Source organism: Heloderma suspectum, chromosome 7 (assembly GCF_057233095.1).
Source record: "Heloderma suspectum isolate Gila_16-S chromosome 7, 16-S_ref, whole genome shotgun sequence".
NCBI lineage: Eukaryota > Metazoa > Chordata > Lepidosauria > Squamata > Helodermatidae > Heloderma > Heloderma suspectum.
The window spans coordinates 114464827-114490137 of NC_139464.1; the positions used below are offsets into that span (position 1 = coordinate 114464827).

The 25311-nt window shown below is 45.1% G+C and overlaps 1 protein-coding gene across 1 annotated transcript in view; it reads left to right on the top strand.

The window, feature by feature from the left end:
* Nucleotides 1-4913: 4913 nt before the first annotated feature.
* Nucleotides 4914-25311, top strand: part of ELAPOR2 (endosome-lysosome associated apoptosis and autophagy regulator family member 2) — a 66791-nt gene continuing 46393 nt past the window's right edge. Inside the window, exons 1-5 of the mRNA XM_084811188.1 lie at nucleotides 4914-5028; nucleotides 9840-10035; nucleotides 10962-11109; nucleotides 18716-18802; nucleotides 20981-21086. Of these exons, the coding sequence (XP_084667314.1) occupies nucleotides 9872-10035; nucleotides 10962-11109; nucleotides 18716-18802; nucleotides 20981-21086 (505 nt within the window). The 5' untranslated portion in view covers nucleotides 4914-5028; nucleotides 9840-9871. The remainder of the gene's footprint in view (nucleotides 5029-9839; nucleotides 10036-10961; nucleotides 11110-18715; nucleotides 18803-20980; nucleotides 21087-25311) is intronic.

Consider the following 25311-nt stretch of genomic DNA (forward strand, 5'->3'; position numbering starts at 1 on the left):
CAAATGTCTTCCATCCACATTGCATGGCTTTCAAAGGGATATGCACCCATGTTCAGTCCCAACTGTCATGTAGTGTAATGCGTAGCCAGAGTATCGGTGGGTTGCTGAGTGCCATGACCTACATTTTGCTGCAGTTGTGTCAAAGCAAGAGGGGTGAGAAATGAGGAAGCATGGAAGCCATGCTTGATTTCAGTAGGCAGTGGGTAGTCTAAATGAAAAAGTGCAAGGCTGCATGGGCAAGTCTCATTGTCATTAGGAGGCAACGCAATCAGGAACAATAGGTCACATGATAAAATCCATCATTTATCACATTAATTAGGACATTTAGGAGTGCATCTAACTGAGCAAAGTTGTTTTCTGATGCGGGGTGTAGCAAACAGACAATCTCCTCGCTGTGTGGAAGGAGTATGTTTAGCACAAGTCATACTGGGAATAATACCAACAAAATGGGTGATAATCATTTCCCTTCCTACCCCAAAAGTGTCATCTCTGGAAGAATCCATGTGATGCTTAAATTAGCACAGTTGCTCTTCTAGATTTGCAACAGATCTTCTTTAGATTATTGACTAGTACAGCTGAAGGAAATTCCTATATGCCTTCCCCAATTGAGCATGCTCCAGATCTGCTGGTCTACAACAGGGGTGCAAAAAGTGTGTCCCACGGGCTTCAGGCAGCCCCCCCCCCCGCGCGCCCTGTCTGGCGGCCCCTGAGACCCCCAGCATCTTCTGCCACTGAAAAAAAGAGAAAAAAAATACTACAAAAATGGGATCTGTGGTTCCTACCATAGAATCCTAATTCTTAGAACATCCTAGGAAACAGTGTTCGAAGGTTCCTGCCTGCTGGGGACCATTTTGGAATGAGGCTTCTATGGCAAGAACCATAGAGCCTGTTCCTAGAGTGTTTTTTTCTTTTTCTGGCAGTGAAGGGAAGGGCTCAAGCTGTGCTTGAATAGGTGCATATATGTGTGAGTGAGTGGGGGGAAGAAGTGAGTCGGGGTAGGTTGTGTGTGTGGGAGGAAGGTGTAAGGGACCCTGGCCCCAGGCAGATTACCCCCAGAGAGATTAACCCCAGGGCTGAAAAGGTGCACCCTGGCCTACAGTTCCCATCATCCCCAGCCAGCATGGCCAGGTCATGGTGGCTAGGAATGATGCAGGTTGTAGTCCCAACAGATCTGGAGGGCACCGAGTTGGAGAAGGCTGCTATATGTTTTTTCCTTTTTTTGCTGTATATACTTGGCTTGAGAAATTCTTAGAACATCGTTAACTATGTCATTCTGTGGAAGACATAATACATGTTCACTGTCCGAACAGAGCAAGGCAAAGCTCGGTGAAGGCTGTAGAATGAAAAAAATGCACATCTATTTTTGGCTTTGTCCTCCATCTTACTATTAACCTTTTCAGAGGAACCTTACAAATTGATTTTGGTTGGCTTCTTGAAATACTTGGAAAAATGTCAGCCTTCCATTAAGAAAATTATACAGGTTAACCCATAGTTGGTTTCCAAGAGAAATATTCACCTTGAGATCCTGATATAAAACCTCATGTTCACCACAGCGTTTTGCTTGGGTTTTTGCACAAATTCAAAAGCTTGAGAGGTTGCAACCCAGGGCATCTCTACACCAGCCTAAAATCCTGCATTTAAAACGGGGCTTTCTGCTTCTGTTTTAAATGCAGGATCACGACTCCCTTTTTCATGTGCTTCCTTTCCCCCCTCCCCTTTCTCCATCCTTCACCCTGCATCTGAGTCTTCCATTATCTTTTGTTGATCTCGCTCCTCTTCTTGCTGCTTTTCCTCTTTTCAAGGAGGGAACTGAAGCAGAACACAACGGGGTAATTTGATAGCTCATTAACTGCAATCTATTTAAAAACGGAACAAAGGGCATGTAGTGCAGGAGACGTCTTGGATGATCATGGAGTCATGTAAAGAGCCCGCAAACGTCAGTGAGCGAGCAATCTCAATCACAGGATAAAAGCTCAGTGTGAAGGAGCCCTTTGTCTTATACCTTTAACATTGCCAACGAGGGGGAAGAGGATGCAGCCACAGCTTCTCCTGCTGGTCCTTTTAATATATCTATATAAATCTGTCTTTCTCCATTTCTCCCACTGGCACAAACCTCATAGATAAGGTTGTGACCCTCTGCCATTGATCTAAACTGAACCATAAAGCTGTTTGCTTGAGAACAAGTTAGTACTGACCTGTAAAAACACTAAGGGTGCAATCCTATGCAAGTTTAGACAGAGAAAAGGCCTAGAATTCCCAGGATTCCCCAGCAGCATGGCTGGCTGGGGAATGCTGGGAGTTTTCTCTGTCTAAACTTGGATAGGATCGCTCCCTAAGTTTACTAGATTATTTTGTTGAGAAAGCAGTAGCAATATTAGATTGTATATTACTAACAGAAGTAACAATAGTTAATTAAGTTACTGTAGTCATAGGGCCCCACTCTGGAAACTCTTAACAAGGTTGTGTTATGCCAGAAAGCCATACATCCAAACATCTATAAGCACAAAGCTTTAGCTGATTCCTCTTTGGGGGTAATTTTCTTCTGTACAGCTGAGAATTAAGGACATGCTTCTATCTTTTTCTTTTAGTGTTTTACTTTCGTAGGCTTGGTTCTAGATTTAGCCATACTCAGAGTAGACCCATTGCAATCAAAGGGACTTAAGTTGATTCTTGGTTACAATGGGTCTACTCTGAGTATGACTAAATCTGGAAGTAACCCATTGGGAATAGAAAAGAATATATGAAAGATGGCCTTTCCTTCTAACACTGATTGATGGATTCCAATTTAATAAGCAAAGGTTATCTTAAACTTCTCAGCAGAGCAACCGTATGGAGTTTGGCAGGAGAGGAGTTTGTGGTGGTGGAACCACCATTTGCTAAACCCTTTTGAGCTTATGATGGCCAAAGCAGAAGGGCAGCTTTTTTCTCTTCCTTCCCTGTTTTTGTACTTTTAAAATCCCCCCCCCCCATTGGTAGGTTTTCTCCCATTCCAGGAATGTTCCTGTTGCTAGAACAGGGCCCCATCTACAGAAGCCTTTTACTTCGAGGCGGCTGCAAGTCGAGGTCCCTTGGGACAGATGACGCGTTCGCCACTTCGCAGCCATCTGTGGTTTTCTCCCGGAAAATGAGGATTTCCATGGAGGCGTTTTGCTGCTATTTTTTTCGTTTGCTGTGGGTTTCCCCATAGTTATGAGCCGTCTGCCCCTTCCCCAAACCGACTTCACATTTTGCAGTGGGCGTGTTGTAGGCGCGTGTCGTGCTTGCGTCACTCTGTGATGCCCCTTTGCTCCCCCTGTCCCTTCGCAGCTGCGCAGTTCCAGAGGCACAGAGAGGTGTTTTCATTTATTTAATCACACTTTCGCACATTTTTGCAGCTTCGTATCTTTGCAATGGTTGCTTTTGGACTCAGTGCCCAAGGGCGGGGGGTCTTGGGGGAGGACCAACTTCTCTCTGGCCTCCATTTCAGAGCAATGGGTAGGCACGTACCACTCATGCCTGTGAGTGAGAACCATTGCGAGAGTCTCAGGCTGGGGAACTGACAAACAGATGGTGTGGAAATGAAGGAGCGCAGTACACCCACTTTTTACCTAATGAGGGATGAACAGACACAACAGAACCCCTAAAATACAAAGCAGCCATTGAAGTGTCGCACCCCCACGCTCATGGGACTGCACAGCTGTGCATTAAAGTATAATAGCAAAAAAAGGAACGGCGGAGTCTGTTAGAGAAGCCTGCAGTAAATCACGAGTATATCGCAGCAGAAGCTAATTCGAAACTGCAGTGCTGTGCAGTTGTGACAGGGTGGGGGGTGAAAGTGGCGCCATGTAGACAGGGCCCAGGAGGGCTTTGGATCCTGTGAATCTAAGGTCTCCCCATATTGGCCCCAACACACCTCTTTTCACTCCCTATCACCGTCAGAGCAGTGACACTGGAGAAACAGGCCTCCAGTAGTAGACCTCCCTCTCCACTGTTGGAGAGGGAGGTCCACAACATCCAGTGGTCCCTCAGCCTCCCTCCTCTCAGCTTAGGGTTGCTCCCTTTTAAAAAGCATTTATATCGAGGCTTTGGTAATATGCAAATTTATTTACATTTGATTACAGGAATGGGTTTCCCTCAATTTTTTCTTTTCATTGGGTGGGAGCTGCTTCTGCTGAAGCGACAAAAGGCATCAAAGAACTGCTGGAGACCAAGAGCTGTCTATCCAAGATAGTATCCTTATTCTTGTGTCTTTTGGGAGGAACTCTTTCTCAAGGGAAGTGTTTTTTACAATTCAGAAATTAACAAAATAAGTGTGTGTAATGTGCCTTGAGTTGCTCCTTAGCTGCGCTTTGCCTTTTTAACACAGATTTTGTGAAAGAGACTTGGTTATCGCCTTGATGGCTGTACATCGCCTTCATGGCTTTTTAGCTGATAAGGTGGTATAGAAATGTTAATAATAAATTAATAAATAATCCCTAAAGCCTTGGAAGTTAAGAGGCTGCAGTATAACTTTGGTTGCATGTTATAAAGCAATTACAGTTTTGGAGAGTCTGAGATATTAGACAATGTGGATGTTTTGTATATTGTCCTTCGGCTTATTCTAGCTTTGTTTTCCAACATTGCTTCATGTAGACAGGCTCATCTGCAGCAGTTGAAGCCAGAGACATAATAATTACTGCGTTTGCAGACACAGTAATTTTTCCAAGTCCTATTTTTAATTCATTTACAAAGTGTGCAGTTTCATTTACTCTGTAAGACTCATGTAGGTGTAAACCTGGGTAAGTATTTTAATGTTGCATCTACCCAGAAGCTCAGTATTCTGTATATAGACGTTTTCCCTTGATGATGGGGATTACTTTCTACTGATGTATTAAGATTAAATAAAAATGTAAATATGAAGGAACTGATTTTTTTTGTATTACGTGCAGGCTGAATACCACTTTGAATACACAGAGTGCGATAGCAGTGGATCCCGATGGAGGGTCGCGGTCCCAAATCCGGAAGTGGAATGTTCTGGTTTACCTGATCCCATCAAAGGAAAGGAATGCAGTATGTCCTTAAATTTTGTTGCTACGAATCTCATGTGGAGCTTACCTGATTTTGTTTCTTATATAGTCAAGTGTGACTTAGGCTGCAATCCTGTGCTTACTAACCTGTGATTGATTGAACTCAGTAAGACTTGCTTTGGAGGAGATATGCATAGGAATCTGTTGTTAATATTTTATTTTTTAAGAATTAAGTTAATACCTAAGGCTATCATTGGTTTTGCCGCTTTTTCTTGCTGTTCAAAGATACTTATTTAAAGGATTATTTTTACATTTTCCTTCTTCTTAAATTTGTCCCTTTTCTCTAAACGTTTGTTCTCTGATAGCTGCCTCTTGCATTCCATGGTTGTACCCCGTGCGAGAGCTCCCTAGAGTAGACCCAGTGAAATAAATGAGACTTATGTTAGACTAACATTGGATACAACCCCATGGTGGCAAACCCACGTTTGCCACCAGATGTACAAAAGTGTGTTTTCATGCACAAGGTTTAGCACTTTTTTTTTTTTTAAATCAGTTTGTTAATGCAAATATAGATGTAACTATAGTCAGAATGAGCATTCAGGTTTCAAATGTCTCTCCTGCTTTCTACTCTTCATTAAAAATGTTCGTACATTCACACGAGTGACATAACGCTCAAAGGCAATTTAAGCCTCATATGTGAAAACCTTGAAAGAGACAATCCCTTGGAAGGGATGTTCCACACATAACAGAGTTGCCACTGGTGGTACACTTAACAGAGAGCTGCAGCCAATCACAGATCCCTCTGACAAGTGCACATGTATGATATATGTGTTTGTTTTATTGTTTTATTCATTAAGGGAGCAATCCTATGGCCACAAGACACTAGCTAGAGGGCCATAGGATTTTTCGGTTTCTGGGAACTGAGGTCAGAGCCAGGGCTCTGAACGTGGTTCCCAGAAACCGCGCTTCCCGCCCCCGCCCCCTCGTCGTCGTCGTGGTTCTTTCCATGCCAGCTACTTCTTTGTGTTTGGAAATGGAGTGCAGAGATGGGGAAAGGGGGCGGTCCCGGGGACAGGGAGGAGAGGATACTGCGGAAGACGCCTTACAAGGCTTCCTGTGTGCCACACAGGCTCCCTCCACTTCTGAAGTCCCGGGCTAGACATCTGAAGTCACACGTTTAGCCGAAAATGCAAGGTGGCCTGAGCACGGAGGAGAGGATGCCCCCCGTGTTCCAGCCACCCTGCATGAGATAGTCGGCATCCTCCGATTTTGGAAGCTGGCAACTATCCAGATAGGATTGTGCCGTTAGTAATATGTAAATGTAATATGTGAAGTGGCCTGTTCACCTCTATTGTATTATTATTGTACACATAATATTTTAGACATATTACCGTGGACATTACTGTACACATTATAAGTGTACCATTATAATGATAACAGCGATTACTATTACTATTATTATTATTAAAATTTCTTAGATGCCTTTCTGAGAAAAAAAAGACTCAATGGGCAGTATCCAGTGGTGTCATTCTGCAAATTCAAATAGCACTAGCAGAGCTCCGTCGATGGGTCCCATAACAGTTTGCACAAGCGTAATGCGCAACCGATTGCACAGTGGGTTGCACAATCGGTTGCAGAACGGGTTATGCAACCGTAATGTGCATCTGGTTGTACAATGGGTTGCTCAAGTGTTGTGCAACTGTCTGCGCAAATGTAACTTGACTTGGATTCTCTTCTTGCATGTAGTTTGGAATCTAGTTTCTGCTAGTGCAGCGTCATTTGCGCTAATGGAACAACACAGGTGGGTACGCTCCAAGACATCTTACAACAAAAATTAAAACATATGACAATTTACAAATATAAATGTAAACGAACATTTATTCTATTTGTGCGTTAACCATTTTCATGAATAAATCTACAGGTATATCTTTAAAATGGTGCTGGCTTTGGCTTTGTAAACCCCAAACAGCCGGAGGCCTCGCCTTTCTCCATATAAACTGCCCACCGATTAAGATTCTGAGGTTAGGCGGGTGGCTAGCAGAGGCAGGGCCTTCTCAGTGGTGTCACCATAATTATAAAATGCGCTCCCTCACGTGTACCTAACGATGTTTGCAAGTGTAGTTTACTCAGGAGTCTTTGGTAAAGGACTTTATCAAAAGCTTTTGAATGACTAAATATACGTCGTATTTCAAGGTGATCTCCTTTGGGGCCTAAGCAGTTTTAGCAGCACCCTTATAAATTAAGATTCAGTTGAGGCTGACAATGTACACAGTTTTAATAGATGGAGTAAAATAAGCATGAATAATTCAGGCTGGATTAAAGAAGTTCCATATAAATGATTCAGATTGTTCATGCTGGATCAGGAAAGTAAAATTTTAGGTTACATCAATAATAGGAAAATTCCTATTCCTTCCTGCTTCAGAGATCTCCCAGTTTAATTCTTGGATCTACCTTGCTTCAAGATATTTATTTGGTGTCTTGGCATGCTAAATTGTTCACCTATCCTATACTGATTTTAACCAGGAATTTGACTTTAGATTCTATGATACAATGCAAAGTATGGAATTTGGTATGGGGGGAAGGGGGAGGCTAAATATCCCGAGACTCTCCTCTTTTATATTATTATAATAAAGGAGGATGTGTGTCTGTCTCTCAGTGCCATAGTGCCAGGACCTTGAAACCTAAACACCTGAAACTTGGCATGCATACTAAGTGGACCCTAGGAATGTGCACTTTGGGGGTTATTTGGCTTTTAAACCACATTAATTAATGTAAATTCATTTTAGTGTGTGTGTGTGTGTGTGTGTGTGTGTAACCTGCAGTACCACCTTCAGCCACTAGATGCCATATGTCTACAACCAGCACATAGCTTTGCAGTTGACGCAGTTTGGAATGGTCCAAGGGACAGTAATATGGCTGCTCCTCCCGCTGCTGTGGGGCAGCCTCCCCTCAGGGGAATGGAGTGGACAGACCCCTCCCTTGGGGGGCTAAGGCTGTGTACTATGGCAGGAGCTATGCCTAGGGGGCCAGCAACTGCACCTTCACTCAGACATGGCGGGCACAATGTGTTCAAGTCTGACAGCTGCGTAGCTTTGCCTCCATCGAACGAAGGGCCATTCCAATCTGTACAAAGCTGAGGCTGTTTGCTAGTTTAAAATAAAAAGTAGGCTTGAATGGGGAAAGTCTGATGAACTCTCTGAAGCCAGAAAAGTGACCAGATACGCTTCCCATAACTCAGGGATGGGATCTGCGGCTCTTTGCCCAACCCCATGACCAGCAGAAGCAAATAGAGCATGAGATTTACATACTTTGCATAATTCATAAGGTTGCAAAATTTCACTTAGCCCAGTGAAGTATCTGGCTTACTTTAGTGCAACATTTTGATCCCACCTCCAGCCCGACTACACAACAGCCCTAATTTTTATCCCAGGAGTTTTCAAACTGCATTCTTTGGGGGAATCCTGTAGCTGTTTGGAAGATTTCAGGGGTTTCTCAAGGAGAAAACTAATAATGCCAGACAAGCTTCTGTGAAAGGCAGTGTGGAGACTGCTGCCAGGCTTCCCCCATGATGCGAAGCTGGAGGGGAGCATTGGGGGTGTTCTTGGGCACATCCCAAGTGGGCAGCCATGAGGCTCAGTGAGCCTGGCCAACACGCTTCACAAACAGAGTGCCTGTGCCCTGGAGACTGCAGTGTGCAAATGCTCCTGGGCAGGCAGGCCAGGATAAAAAGAGTTCTCTGATTATAGAAAATTTAGCTGCTCATACTAAATGAGGTGCAAATCAACTTGCCCAGCTGTCTCAGAGTCGGAAGCGATTCATTCTGCCATTAGCCACGCTCAGCCTCAGATTGAACCTGGCAAGCAGCTGGCGTGCTCAGAGCGACTTCTGCTCATGGCCATATGCATTGCGACGGGAAAAGAGCAACCTCCTGTGCAACAGGGAAATAGCTGGCCAAGGAATAAAAAGATGGCAATGAAGCTGCCATCAGTGTTGCCTGCAGCCCTGAAGTGCTGTAATGACTTGTGCAGATCTAGGCTCTCATTTATGGCTCGTTCATGTGAGCATGAGATTTGTCTGACAGAGTGGAGGACCTGCGCACCCCACAAGGTCACACTGCTTCTACTACCTGTAGCTCAAGGATGAGTACCCACACAAAAGGGTGTGTGCGTCATTCACTGTACACGGGTAAAACCCAAAAGTCCAGTTTGGCTAGAATAAGCATATAAACTATATTCTCCATTACCAAGCATGGCATACCTCTTTGCTACAAGTCCAACAGGTTCTTCAGAATTAGATAAGCATCATAGAGAACATGCAGCCAAAACATTGCACAAGACAGCCTCAACAGGCACATATTGTCTTTAGATGAATGACAACTTGAAAGGCAACCCCATACATATTAACCAGAGATTTCATTCCCTCCTTCTCAAAGGCATCTGTGGTATTTGGACAGTGTGTAATACACAAGGAGCAAATGCTGGTTGTTCAGGGAAAAGAAGAATATTTGTTTTTAGTTCCAAAAGGTAAAACATCTTGTCATTAAAATAGGCACAGGGGACGTGTGGCCCTGCAGATCTTGATGGACAATCATCAGCCTTCATGATTGGCTATGCTAGGTAGGGCTGATGGCAGTTGTAGTCCAACAAGACCTGCAGGGCCACCACACATTCCCAGTCCCTGGGTGGATCAGTAGGTGAACAGAGTAATTTAGTTTCATTGCCACAGGTGTTGCCACTGTTTTTATAAATTGTATAAGCTGTCATGTGCAGGGCTTTCTCTGAGGAAGGCTTGCTGGAATTCCCAATGCATGAATGATCTGTGCCATTAATCAGTTGCAAATGTTTGCCTTCTCAGCTTTTTCATGCGCTTCTGGGGAATATCTAGAAATGAAGAACCAGGTATGCAGTCAATGTGCCGAGGGGACTTACTCCTTGGGAAGTGGGATCAAATTTGATGAATGGGACGACCTACCTGCAGGATTCTCTAATATAGCAACTTACATGGACACAGCCGTCGGCTCAGCTGAGAGTAAAGCAGATAGCTGTGGCAAGTAAGAACCTTGTGGATTTTTCCAGGGTCAAGGGTCTGTTGAAACAAACCTGTGCCCTTATACTTGAGCTGCAACTACACTAAAAAAAACCCTCTTCTTTTTTAAAGCTCATAGTAACTTGTGGGGATCTTCTAGCAGAGTCTCCCCCAACCTGGAGACTTCCAGATGTGTTAGACTACAGCTCTCATCATCCCCAGCCAGCACCCACTGGTTATGACAATGGGAGTTGTAGTCCAGTACATCTGGAGGACACCAGGTTGGGGAAGACTGTGCTAATGGTCTCACATCCTGGCCTGACTAGGTCTATACCTACGTAGCTTGAATAATGGCAGCAGCATCAGGTGCTTCTATGTCATTTGCTGGGTTGCGTCTCGTTGATGAGGTGACAAAAATGCACAGGGGCACCAGAGCAAAGGGGGAAAAAAATAGTATGCAGTGATCTTTCTTCAAGCAGCTAAGATCACCATTTTAGCCTCATAAGTAGCTCTGGGCAGTCACTTAATCTTAGTTTTATAGGTCCAAGACTAGCCCCCAGACCTCAGTTCAGTCAACAGGAAAAATAAAAAAAATCCATTTGGAGAAATAGTGTCTTGACAAATTGTTAGTTGTGAAATGCCTTCTATTTCTAGGAAACCTGAAAATAACTGAATAACGTTCCGTTAGTCTCTTTACATAGCAATGAATGTTTCCCTATCATTCTTTGAACATCAGTTGTAGCCAACATGAATCGCTTGCAAAATCTGATATTTTCTAGACAAAGAGAAGGGATTGATGAGAAGTTCTTTTATATCTTGTTGTTGTTTCCTTGAGTGTGTATCCCCAGGAGCTTATTAAGCAGCATATGGGCTAAAAATACCTCATAGCTATATTATATGCAAGTTGTGCGTCTTATAAAACAAACCTTGTTTCTGTTCATATTTGCTCAGGTCTTCATGGACTCCCCGCGGGAATTACATCGAGTCAAATCGGGACGATTGCACTGTCTCCTTAATCTACACTGTACACCTGAAGAAGTCTGGTTCAGTCATCTTTGAGTACCAGTATATTGACAACAACATCTTCTTTGAGTTTTTTGTAAGGGAAATTTGTGCACTAAATATACATTAGAGCCAAACTGAGGAACAGTTCCAAAAAGAACCAACCTGGCCTATTCTTGAGGCATTTTATTGGCATCCTGGTCATCTCTCCTTCCACAAGGCTTATACAAATATGAATCTGCCTTGTACTGAGACAGACCATTGTCTTAACCTAACCCAGTGTTGTCAACTCTGATTGGTAGCAGCCCTGTAAGGCTTCAATGGCTAAAAGCTATTGTTCGGTTATTTGAGGGTTGTTTCCCCCTCAAACAAGCCAAGCTGCCAGGGTTTGGATGACATGACAAGCCATGGCCAGGCAGGTGATTATGCAAATGGTGCCTGGCACATGCTGGTACACACCATGGCTCATGACAAACCACCATGGCTTGTTCAGCTGATGATGATCATGCAAACTGGCCTGCTGTCTTGAACGCATCAAGGTCTATGGCTTGCAGGGACAGCTCAAGACATTTTGCTGCCCGAGGCAGATTACCCAAAGAAAATCCCAGAAGCAGCTCTCCCCATCCCCTGGAGAAAAAAATACAATAACGATTTGATGCCCTTTCATGACACCCAGAATCTGCTGCCTGAGGTGGCCATCTTACTCTGCCTAATGGCAGGGATGGCCCTGATGGCCTGGTTCAAGTTCCCAGAACTTTAAGCATAAGTGATGCTTGGGTTTTGTCTAGCGAGTCAACAGACGTACACTGCTCAAACTGTGTAGCCCATGCCTGTCTATTAAGGAAAAACTTTGTTCCTGTGGTGCATTGCTTCCTGTGTCCTTGCACTTGAGACTGCAGGATGTGCTCTCTCAGTAATCACCCCCTCAGGTTCCGTTGAGCCGAGGAAGATGAGGTGGGTGGCATCCAAACAATGTGGCATCTTGGTAGCTGTGGGGAGATTTCTCTCCCACCCACTTACTTTCCTGTACAGCTTCTTCTGGCAGAACCAGTGACTGGAGCAAAAAATGTCTACCCCCATCAGTGTCCATATGGCCTCATCCCCTAACCTATCCAAGTTTCTATTCCTGAAACTGCCCAGGTACCAAACCTTTTGAAATCAGAAGTTGGCAGCCCCTGCTTGCACATTGAACCGGCCTGTTGTTTAACACGCATCACAAAAGCTTTGAGCGAACAGAGTTACTCATTCGTCTTATCTTCTGTGCCCTGAACAATGCTGTGTAGGTGGCTGAATGAGGACAATAGGTGGCTCAAAATAAGCGGGTGATGGAAATTTTCCATCTCACCCTCGCTGACTCCGTTCCTTTGTGTGAGGGATGAATCACCCCTCTTGCTGTCTCTGGCGCACCAAATAGCTGCTGCCACATAAGGTGTTTCGTGTTAATTAACATTTGCAGAATGTTTGGAGACACCGAGATGAAGAGCTGGACCCATGAAGCTCCATAATTGTATGCAAGGCATAAAAACACGGGCAAAACAGTCATGCCAGCCCGAGGCATGTTCCTTCTGTTGATTCAATACTATACATCACACTTTGCTAATAAGGCAATACGTGCTGTAATAGGAAATGTATTTTACCTCCCCTCACCCTCCTTAACCATCCTGCCTTGTTGGATTCTGAAGAAAGAAGCCACAAGTGATTCTGCTGAAGTGACGTGAATTCGCTTCCAGATACACAGAAGTAGTAGCCGCTTGGCTGGGCACGGATTGATTTTTCTTTTGCAGAAAAGTAAAAGCATCGACTGGCTGAGTATTAGGCCTAAGAATCACTTCCAGCCTATGATTTACTTTGATCAAAACATCACTGATAGCTTTTCAGCACTTCATCCGTGTCATCTTTAAGACCCATTAAGCTGGAGTTAGTGTACTGGTTAGAATGTGAGCCCGTGAGGGTAAAGATAGGCACGAAGGCAGACATTTTAAAGTGCAGCAGAAGTGATTTTCATCTGCCTTAACTGGATTCCTTGGCATTTGTTTTGAGTCTTTCTCCACATTGAGAATATCTGTCTAGCCTTATTTGGGGTGCCCTTGACATTGCACCAGCACGTCACCAAACATCATGAGGGAGAGACCTATGCACATATAGAATTCTGGCTCAGGTGTACACACATAGGCCTCCTCCCCCAGATGCTTCTGCTCTCTGTGAGAACTCCTTGGGGAGGGCAATGTCACATGTATGATGCTGGGGACAGGGTTATGTGGCATGGTTTAGTAAGACAAATAGGGCTAGTGTCTTTAACAGGAGTCCCCAGTTCATATGTCACCTCACCCAAAAATACACTTGATGGCTTTAGGCAAGACAATTATTGACCTGGTTTGTACGGCATGACAGCCCACCATGGTTTAATTTATCTGCAAGTTGTTAATTTATCTGGTGCCGGCGGGCACCATTTTTGCATGGCACCCACAGGTGCCCAGCTTACGGTCACTTGTCATTTGTGCAAACCCAGGCAGCGGGGGTTGTTTGAGGGTTAGACGACCCTCAAATAACCCTAAAACAAGCCATGGATTATTTGAGGGCTGTTTAATCCTCAAACAATCCCTGCTGCCTGGGTTCACATGACATGACAAGCCACAGCAAGCCAGGCGCCCATGGGAACCTTGCAAAAATGGTGCCTGAAGGCACTTGGCATGACGTAACAGCCCCCATGGGTAAATTAAGCCATGGTGAGTTGTTGTGTCATGTGAACCAAGTCACTCTCTCAGCCTTATCTCCCCAGTTGCATAGGGGGATAAGTTTGTCCACTGAACCGACCAGAAAAAATACTGGCCTGGCCAAGTTCTTCGCTTCCGGCCAGGTTTTTAAAAAAAATATTTTAAGCTGTACACTTTAAGGTTTAAGCAAATAGAGATATTTTGTGCCTGGACTTGCCAAAACTGGGTGATTTTTGTGAACTGCTCAAAGAGCTTCGGCTGTTGGGTGGTATAGAAATGAAATGAATTAATAAATACATAAATAAAATAAACCCCCACATGACTCCACTCCTAGCTTCACTCCAACCTTCATACTCAGACCTACTCTAGCCTCTGCCCAAGTACTAGCTTTTTTAGTTCAAGAATTGGCAGCCCCATATGGGGTTAAAATACTGTGCTACCTTACAAGATTGCTGTAAGGATCACCAAGAGAAAATATGTAAAGTACCTAAGATGCTATATAAATGCTAAGGGATTTTTTTTGTATCATGTTAACTTAGGACCAGTGCATTTATTCTAAAAGCTAGAAAATGTTTTCTGTTGTTCCATATGGCAGTGGCTGCCATATTGGGAGTTGTGTGGAGGCACAAGATGTGGGCCGGGCATTTTTCCCCCATGTTGGTTGGTGCAAATGGTCCAAGAAGGGTATGGCATGGAGAAAATTTGCCCATGCGGGTGTAGTTGTCAGTGAGGCAGCTGTAATGAGTACCATGGGAACATGTCATAATAAATGATTACCAATTGATTATAAACATTCAATGACAATTTTGATTAAGTACTTTTGAACAGCTGTTTTGAGACTCCATTTCTTGGCCACAATCCATCATTGCATTAGGTATGCTTAAACCTAATACAATTCTATACCTAATTCTATGCTGCGACTGTGAGTAATGTAAACAAATAAATATTATTTCTGTTTAAGTACTTTTTTTTTTGTTAAGTAACAGCTTATTCTCCTTAATGTACACAAAATATGTTTTGTATATAAAACATTTTAAAAGGAAGGGTACTACCCCAACTTTTCTCTTTCCTAGTATTTAGTGGCTTATTTATCTTCAGAGACCTCATAAGCAAGGCCAAATTTTCTTTAAGACATGGGGTGTGGGTTTTTTTTTTTTTTTTAAAGCACTACAAATATTTATGTCAGAACTTCCCTCGGGATTTTGCCCTATGTCTCCTTAGAGCTATCTTGCACTTCGTCCTGTGTCACAGATTTATAACCCTGAAATTAGGCTGTCTGGGCTTCTTTCTTTCTTTCTTTCTTTCTTTCTTTCTTTCTTTCTTTCTTTCTTCCTTCCTTCCTTCCTTCCTTCCTTCCTTCCTTCCTTCCTTCCTTCCCTCCCTCCCTCCCTCCCTCCCTCCCTCCCTCCCTCCTTCCTTCCTTCCTTCCTTCTGTTTATCCCCTATAGCGTAGGTACCACAAAGATGCTTGAAATGTGAAGCTTTGGCTGTTTCTCTGAGGTTTACTTCATAGAGACCTCCTCCTCATTGCTCTAGACAAAATAACATATTATTATCACTTTTCCTAAATTCCTGCTGTTACAGAATAGCCAGTCATTTTGTCTGCATTGCTGTTGAACAATTTTGCCATTTTCCTGAGCAGTGAGCAATGTCAAATTGCTCCATAGGGGTGCAATCTGCCTCACATGCAGCCACAGAAAAATAACTAATGATCATCTAAACTATCTGTGCATGCCAGGTTGCTAGTATACATGAGGATATCTCAGATTAGATCGTGAGAAATACCCCAACTGTCTTTTCAGTATCCCTTGAAATTGCTCTTCAAATCATATTATGTTGCTTTGCCTGATCTGGCCAAAGATCCATGTAAACCAGCACAGAGGATTGTAGTCCATGTTAGTCCTACTTAGAGTAGACCCATTGAAATGAATGGGGCTTAAGTTAGACTAACATTTGATATAACCCTCTGTCTAAAACAGTGCCCAGCTGGATGTGAGTATTCGAAGCTGCTTTAGCTGGAGTCAGATCATGAGTCTATCTAGCATAGTACTGTTGTTTACTCTGGCTGGCAGGGGCTGTCTGAGGCCTCTGGCACAAGCCTTCCCAGCACTGCTACCTGAGGGCTTTCTAGCTAGATTCCCCAGGGAGTTCTGTAGTCAAAGCAGGTGGTCTCCCACTGTGCTCCAGCCTCTCTTCAGAGATGCCCACAGTGAAGAGAACTATTCCCATGGTTTGTTCCCAGCAGCTGATAATTAGAAATATATTACCTCTGTAAGTAAAGCAAGGATGTTGAACCTCTTTTAGGCCACGGGCCACATTCAGTTTCACAGAAGCTCTCAGGGGCCATGTTTCAGTGGTGGGCTGAGCCAAAGGCAAAGGGGGCAGTGCCAAAATACCAAAAACATGAGCATATTTTAGCTTAGAGCTCTTACGGCCAGTAATGAATCCTTAGGAGAGGCATGTCAACCTTTTGGAATGGGGGGTGGCGGGAATGTGCAAAAGCTGGGGAAGGGGGCATAGCCATCTGGGGAAACCTAGAGGGCCGGATTTGGCCCCCGAGCCTGAAAGGGAGGCTTCCTTGCTAGCTGCTACTGGTAATAGCCTTCAACTGACCTATACTGCATGCATTTGTCTGTCGTCCCTCCTTCTCCCAAAGGCCATCTAAGTTAGTGGCCATTGCCACATCTCATGGCAGTGAATTCCATGACGTCGTTATGCACTGTATGATACAATGCTCTGTCCTGAAGCTACTGTTGAACAAGTGTTCGGCATGGTGCGCACGCTCAAAGTGAATCATGGTCATGACAGCCTGCTTTGGGGGTGGGCAGACGTCAGGCTTCCCGGATCTACCTCATGTTTTACTACGACAACCTTCCCCAACCTGGTGCCCTCTAGATGTGTTGGACTACAGCCAGTATAGCTGGCTGGGGATCCTGGGAGTTGTAGTCCAACACATCTGGAGGGCACCAGGTTGGGGAAGGCTGTACTAGAACCTCAAGGTCCACCAGTTGGAGTGAGGTGGAAAATAATGGCTCAGGACAGATACCCATTGAGTAGAATTAAGGAATAGGGTGCTTCTGAGCACATGGCTCAGACCAAGAATCTGTTTTCAGTATCAGAATTGAGCTTGCAGTCCTTTCTCTACTACTTTCTACTTTCTACTTTCTCTACTCTTTCACTGAGTAGAATTAAGGAATAGGGTGCTTCTGAGCACATGGCTCAGACCAAGAATCTGTTTTCAGTATCAGAATTGAGCTTGCAGTCCTTTCTCTACTACTTTCTACTTTCTACTTTCTCTACTCTTTCATTGAGTAGAATTAAGGAACAGGGTGCTTCTGAGCACATGGCTCAGACCAAGAATCTGTTTTCAGTATCAGAATTGAGCTTGCAGTCCTTTCTCACAAAAATCCACTCAACCTCAGTAGCCTAACTCAGAGCAGGGTGCAGACCTGTAACCAGCCTAAAAGTTTGGGGGGTGCCAGAAAAGTAGGAGGGGCAGTTCTGGTTTGCAGGCCTTTAAAGCAAAATTGTAAACTGTTTATAATTATTTGTTGGTAAAAAAAATTAGGGGGCAGAAAAAATTTAGGGAGGGGCCAGGCCCCCTAGCCCACCCTTGGCTACAGGCCCAGAGGAGTGGGGAGCCTTTTCGGTAAATAGTTGGGAGTCAGACACCTTGACAGACCTACTGCAAATCATGGGGAGACTTACCAGCACATCCCAATTCCCCTTATTCAGATATCATATGAGTCATAAACTTTCTAAGGCTGCAGTCCTGTGCAAATGTACGTCAGGACAAGTCCCATGGGTCTGGGGTGGGCATTCTTCTGAGTAGATATGTGTAGGATTGCAGTGTAAATGGTCTTAGGCTGGTATTTTCTCCGCTTCATATCCGTCTCCACCCCACACTCTGCAACGTGGGGATAATAATGCTGGCTTACTCTACATTATACAGTGCTCCAGCTCAGACAGGACATTTTGCCCATGTGGCATCTTCCCACGGTGAATCCCTGAGGCTTATTGGAGATAACAGTGGGGATTCCTCCAGGGGGCAGGTTGTGGAGACTGAGCCCCGCCCCCGGGTTGAAACCATGAAGGTTCCAAGGGCCAGATGGGAAACCTCTGCAGGCCGGATTAGACCTGTGGGCCGGAGGCTCCCCATCCGTGCTCTACAGGGTTGATGTTAGGATTATTGAGATGCACATGAAGTGTTTGCCACTCGTTGAAATCACTATATAAATGCTTAGAATAATTTTGTTGTTGCTCAGTCGTTCAGTCGTGTCCGACTCTTCGTGACCCCATGCACCACAGCACGCCAGGCCTTCCTGTCCTCTGCTCTCTCCCGGAGCGTGCTCAAGTCCATATCCATTGCATCGGTGATGCTATCCAGCCACCTCATCCTCTGCCGTCCCCTTCTCCTTTTGCCTTCAGTCTTTCCCAGCATCAGGGCCTTTTCCAGGGAGTTTTCGCATTGTTGTTCAGTCGTGCCCGACTCTTCGTGACCCCATGGACCACAGCACGCCAGGCCTTCCTGTCCTGCGCTCTCTCCCGGAGCGTGCTCAAGTCCATATCCATTGCATCGGTGATGCTATCCAGCCATCTCATCCTCTGCCGTCCCCTTCTCCTTTTGCCTTCAGTCTTTCCCAGCATCAGGGTCTTTTCCAGAGAGTTTTCTCTTCGCATTAGGTGGCCAAAATATTTGAGCTTCAGCTTCAGTATCTGTCCTTCCAATGAGCACTCAGGGTTGATTTCCTTTAGGATGGACTGATCTGACCTCCTTGCAGTCCAGGGGACTCGTAAGAGTCTTCTCCAGCATCACAGTTCGAAAGCATCAATTCTTCGGCGCTCAGCCTTCCTTATAGTCCAGCTCTCACAGCCATAGAATAGTTTAGTAATACATTATTATGAATGATTTTATTATGGATAATAATATACTTGCTTTGGTTGACAGCAAATTAACCTGATTCCTGATTGTTCCTATTGTATCAACAGATTCAAAATGACCAGTGCCAAGAGCTGGACTCCACAAGTGATAAGTGGGTGAAACTGACAGATAATGGAGAATGGGGCTCCCATTCTGTGAGTATAATGTTGAGTGGCTTGGTTAATGGAGGCAGGAGAAACTAGAGCAGCTCGTGACTGGATGCTGAGTTTCTAGCAATGCAAAAGTCGACGTGACTCTGTATTCTCTTTTTGGGTTCCCTGGACCCCTATCAGCTTCCCATATTCTCAAATTATTCTTTTCTATCTGCTTCTCTCGGTCCCACAAACAGATGTGGGCTGCCAGAGTGTAGTCTTTGGACCAGAATACTGACCAGCCAGGTAGCTAAAATTGATGGCCACAGTTCACAGTAGATGTAAAGACTGGCGGTGTGTTACATTCACCACATAGTGGTGGCTGTTGAATCCTGAAGTCTTCCTCCTGAAATTCAAGGAAAGCTGGAGTGGTTTGCGTTGCAGCCATTCAGAAAGGGGATAAGACTGCTGGCTGGGGGGCTTTTTTTATCTTTTGTTATCTTGCTCAGCTAATCCCTGGTCTTCACTAATGATCTCACCTCCAGCAGCTCAAAATGTACTGAAGTACGCTTGCAATCACTTTCTGACTGCAACAGTGCTTGAATGAGGTTGGTTTAACCCTTTAATATGCCCATATAAATACAAAACTCAAAAGTTGAGTTCACAGTCCAGTTCAATTTTTCAGTCCAAATGAAAAGGGTTCATTTTCAGAACCAAACAGAAAATACAGTACTGGGTGAGATGCAGGTATGTCTGAAGAAGGATTGTTCGTTTTATTTGCACACAAATGCCTTATGTCACATTATAAAAAATCCTGCTTAAGCTTGTGAGCTGAGTAAACAGGGCAAGGCTTTCCTTCAAAATCGTTTCTCTTTGCTGGGGGGTGGGGAACTGCATGGGTGCGTGTTTCTAAAGTTAACCTGTCAGTGTGTTTGGCTGAACTGTTTGCTTACAAGTTCCTCCATACTAGTTCAACAAAACAGGGTGTGGTTTCTCAAAAGTTCTTGTGGGCCTCATATTGTTGAGAGGGGCCTGTGTACGTATTCTGTTTTACCCCTTGCTGAAATTTCAGCAAGAGTTAATTATTTCATTTGCAGATTTTTAAGCGGCGACTGGTGGTATGTGAGGACTTTGCCAGAGGGGTAGTTGGGCTTTTGTGGGGATTGCTGTACAGTTTGAGCCTGTCGGGCCTTGCTGTTGCCTTGCATAAACTGAGAGTGTTCCCCCGTAGACACCCAGTGCTTCCCCACAATGCAGGGGGAAATTGGTAAGCAAGCTGGCCCTCATGGAAGTTTGACTGCCATTACTGTACTTCTCCTTGTAAAGAGCCCCAAATAAACATCCAAGAAACTCCAAGGTTCCCTGGGGTACTTTCTGAAAAATCATTGTTCTGATCTAATATAAAAACATCCTAGAGTAATTATTGCACAGAATGAGGCCAATGAAGAAGAAACCTAATTTGATACAGAGGAGCGGACATAGGGCTGATTGACATGGTCAGCAAAATAACATGTAAGAGTCCTTCCTGGGCTGTACCACTCCAGACTGCAGATGGGGATTGCATTTTGAATACCTCCCCTTCTTAATCAAATCTCTTCCTGAATGACAAAAAGGATTACTTTATGGGAGAGACAGGTTAGAAAGAGTGCTAGTCTTGGATGAAGAACATGGGCTCAGCCGTGAAGCCCAGCCATGGAGAATTCACCATCTCTCAGCCTCACCTACCTCAAAGAGTTGTGAGAAGAAGCTGGAATAAAGCCACATATACCATCCGGAGCTCTTCGTGGTAAGGGTGAGTTTATGGAAATGCAGTATATAAGTAACTAAATAAAATTCAAATACTAAGCCACTCCCTTGCAATGTCAGGTGGTACGATCCAGGAAAGACTCTCATGTGACTTAACAATGGGCTGTATCCAATTGGTCTTTGATCCAGTAGAAGCTTTTGTCAATGGAACAGGGAGGGAAGCATTTTTCCCCTGAAGTGTCCTCCACAGTCCCAAAGGGCTCTTCAGAGCAGATTTCCATCAGGGGAGGGGGGGACACCAGTTGGATACCGTCCAGTGTAGTTCTGTTCTTAGCATTTGTTCTATAAAATGCCATTCTGGGTCAGATCACTTACCTCCTCAGGGAAACTCCCAACTGCAAGATCACCCATGCTTAGTACACACACTCTGTTCCATGCTTATTCTGTGTCAAGGTGAGCTATGCCTAATGATCCTTTCATTCTGTCCCTCGCCAGGTAACACTGAAATCAGGCCCTAATATATTATATTGGAGAACAACAGGGATCCTTATGGGTTCGCAGGTGGTGAAGCCTGTGCTTGTGAAAAACATCACAATTGAAGGTATAAAACATGGTGGTTTTAATTGTAATTGCATGGCCGCTTTTGAACTGCACAACATTGATATCTGTTGGATTATGAGTTGGATTATTATTAGTTTATTATGAGTTGGATCCTGATGTAGTCATACTTAGAATCATAGAATCATGTCATAGAATCATAGAACAGTAGGGTTGGAAGGGGCCTACAAGGCCATCGAGTCCAACCCCCTGCTCAATGCAGGAATCCAGGTCAGAGCATCCCTGACAGGTGGCTGTCCAGCCTCATCTTGAAGGCCTCCAGTGTGGGAGAGCCCACCACCTCCCTAGGTCATTGGTTCCATTGTCGTATTGCTCTGACACTCAGGATGTTTTTCTTGATGTTTAGCTGGAATCTGGCTTCCTGTAACTTTGAGCCCATGATTCCGTGTCCTGCACTCTGGGATGATCGAGAAGAGATCCTGGACGTCCTCGCTGTGACAGCTTTTCAAGTACTTGAAGAGTGCGATCCTATCTCCCCTCAGTCTTCTCTTCTCAAGGCTAAACATGCCCAGTTCTTTCAGTCTCTCTTCGTAGGGCTTTATTTCCAGTCCCCTGATCATCTTTGTCACCCTCCTCTGAACCCTCTCCAGTTTGTCAGTATCCTTCTTAAAGTGTGGCAGCCAGAACTGGACACAGTACTCAAGAGGAGGCCTAACCAGTGCTGAGTAGAGGGGAACTAGTACTTCCTGGGATTTGGAAGCTATGCTTCTATTATTGCAGCCCAAAAGAGCATTTGCCTTTTTTGCAGCCATATCATATTGTTGGCTCATGTTCAGCTTGTGATGGACAACAATCCAAGATCCTTCTCACTTGTAGTATTGTTGAGCCACATATCCCCCATCTTGTAAGTGTGCATTTGGTTTCTTTTTCCTACATGCAGAACTTGGCATTTATCCCTCTTAAATGTCATTCTGTTGTTTTCTGCCCAGCACTCCAGTCTATCAAGATCACTTTGAATTTTGTTTCTGTCTTCCAGGGTATTAGCTATCCCACCCAGTTTTGTGTCATCTGCAAATTTGATCAGCATTCCCTGCAGCTCCTCCTCCAAGTCATTAATAAAAATGTTGAAGAGCACTGGGCCCAGGACTGAGCCCTGTGGTACCCCACTTGTTACCACTCCCAGTTTGAGAAGGTCCCATTGATCAGCACTCTTTGAATCCGATTCTGTAGCCAACTGTGGATCTTCCGGATCGTTGTTTCATCTAGCCCACTTTGAGCTAGTTTACTCATCAGGATATCATGGGGCACTTTGTCAAAACCTTTGCTGAAGTCGAGGTATATGATGTGTACAGCTTTCCCACGGTCCACAAGGGAGGTTACTTGATCAAAAATAGAATAGACCCATTGAAATCAATAGGAAAAGTTAGTCATGACTAACTTAGGGTGCAATTTTATGCATGTTTAGAATGAAAAAAGCCCTGCAACTCTTAGCATGCTGGCTGGGACATACTGGAAATTGTAGGACTTTTTCTGTCTAAACATGCATAGGATTGTACCCTTAATGGATTTCAATGGGTCTACCCCAAGTATGACTAAGTCTGGATTCAATGCCATGTATTTATTTTAAGCAGTTCTCTGCTGCTTTTCCAAAAAGGTTCAAATAAAATAAAACAAGAATAATATGCAATCAGTTTAAAAACCCACACTTAACAAAGAGGTCATAAGTAACAACCAAAACCCTCAGAACGGGTGAGCCAAAATCAAAATGAAAGAGAAGGGTTTGAAACCTTTCCTAAAAGAAAGCAAAGACTATTCCTCAACTCTGTCAGGGCTTTATTCCATACCTTTTCTACATCACTGCCCTTTTCACAACAAATTTATTTAATTTGGGAGAATATCGTTGAATATTAAAGATTTAAATTCTAATTTTCTTGCTTTTTCCCTCCCTCTCACTCTCCTCCATACCTCTATAATGAAGTGTAGTTTCAAATGATGCAAGAAATCGGGTTTTTTTTTAGCTTAGCTATGCTTCAGATATAGGGTGAATGGTGACATCTGCTGGGAAGAGCTTGCTTTACATTTCATTTATTACATCTCTATATACCGCCCAGTAGCCAAAGCTCTCTGGGCAGTTTACGAAATTTAAAAACATTAAAATACAATATTATACATGGTATAAAAACCATTTACATGCAGACACATAAGCAGACAGCACACATGCTCGCACTCACATACACACACACACTCTCTAAGCAATTTTAGGCCATAAGAAAAATCCAGGACCTGATTAAAACCTGGTTGCAGAGAGACCAATGCATTTTTTTTGGACAAGGGTATGCATGAGTATCACTTTTAGATTTGCACGCATGCTTTGATTTTGCCCTGTAAAGAGTCTGCTATTCCCTTTAGCCAGCTTTAGCCCTTGTGTCACTGTAAATGAAAATTCAAAAACCACATCTCTCCCAGCTTTTGTGTGGTGTTCAACTTCCCTGTCTTATGACCCCTCCCTACCAGTGGCTTTGGAATGGAGACTCTGGGTGCTTCTGAACTGGGGGCTCTAAGCACTACCAGTTAAGAACATAAGAAGAGCCCTGCTGGATCAGACCAAGGGTCCATCTAGTCCAGCATTCTGTTTACACAGTGGCCAACCAGCTGCCCACAAGAAACCTACAAGCAGGGCACGAGGGCAACAGCACCCTCCCACCTATGTTCCCCAGCAACTGGTGTACATAGGCTCACTGCCTCTGGTACCAGGGCCTGCAGGAGAAGCCACCACCACCACCACTGGGGAAGAGGCGTGCTTGCTGCTGCTGGGCCTGCTGCTGCCACCGCCGCCACCGCCGCCACCAGGCCTTCCCTGTGGACTCCTGCCTGGCATTTTTAAGGGGATTTTAATTGTTTTGTTTGTTTGTTTTATTTTGTTGGGGGGGATTTTGTTGTGTTTTTAGGGGTGGGTAGCCTGCCTGATAGGCGGGAGCGAGGGGGCATGTGTCCACCTGATGGAGGCAGTGGGGGGAGTGTTGGGGGCCAGAACATACCGAGGCTGGGCAGCAGGCGCTGGCGGAGCGCTAGGGGCAGGCCATGCCAGGTAAGGGGAACAAGGGAGAGATGTGTAGTATCTGTCCCCTGCTCCGGGCCTGTCCAGGGCCAAAGGATGGCTGGGGGAGGCGTGACCCCATCCTCTGGCCTTCGTTTGCTGCTCTGCAATGCCAGGTCTGTTACCCAGAAAACCTCCCTCATCCATGACATGATCCTGGATGAGGGTGCAGACCTGGCATGTATTACGGAGACCTGGCTGGCCGAGGCTGCTGCTCCAACCCTTGCAGCCATGTGTCCAGCTGGATTTTCGTATGCACAGCAGCCGAGGGCTGGGGATCGGGGAGGGGGAGTGGCTGTTATCTACTGAGAGTCCTTGGTCTTCACCAGACCCCCTCTCCGGGAGACCAAGGTTGCTGAGTGCATGTACTGAGGTTGGGCCCGAAGGGCAGTCTGGGGATTCTGCTCGTGTACCGTCCACCCCACTGCATGACTGACTCCCTGGCCGAGGTGCTTGAGGTGGTCTCTGATGTGCGTGTACAGTCCCCTAACTTACTGGTGTTGGGGGACTTCAACGTACATTCGGAGGCCATCCTCACAGGAGCACCTCGGGACTTCATGGAGACCATGGCCTCCTGGGAGCTGCACCATATTCTAACTGGGCCCACCCATGTAGCCGGTCATGCACTAGACCTTGTGTTTGTTTCTGGAGAAGCGGGGAGTGATCTGGAAGTCGGGGGTATATCCACCACCCCCTTGTCATGGTCAGATCACTATCTGGTGATGTTGGACTTCTCGGTTCCACAACCCCTCCGCAGGGGCGGAGGACCCATTAAAATGGTCCGCCCCAGGCGTCTTATGGATCCAAATGGATTCCTGAACGCGCTTGGGGATTCTCTGGGGCATGCCAACGGCCACTCGGTCGAGACCCTGGTGGGTGGCTGGAATGCCGCAATCACTGGGGCATTAGATCGGGTGGCTCCGAAACGCCCTCTCCCCCTGAACAGGGCTCGGACTGCACCATGGTTCAATCCGTGGTTACGAGCTCTGAAACAGGAGGTGAGACGGCTAGAGCGCCGGTGGCAGAAGTCTCGCTCCAAAGATGATCAGACACGGGCTAGAGCTGTATCTTCAGCTTATCACGTGGCAGTGAAGGAAGCAAAAAAGGAATATTATGCTGCCTCCATCGCATCTGCAGAGTGCTGCCCCAGGAGGCTGTTCCAAGTGGTCCG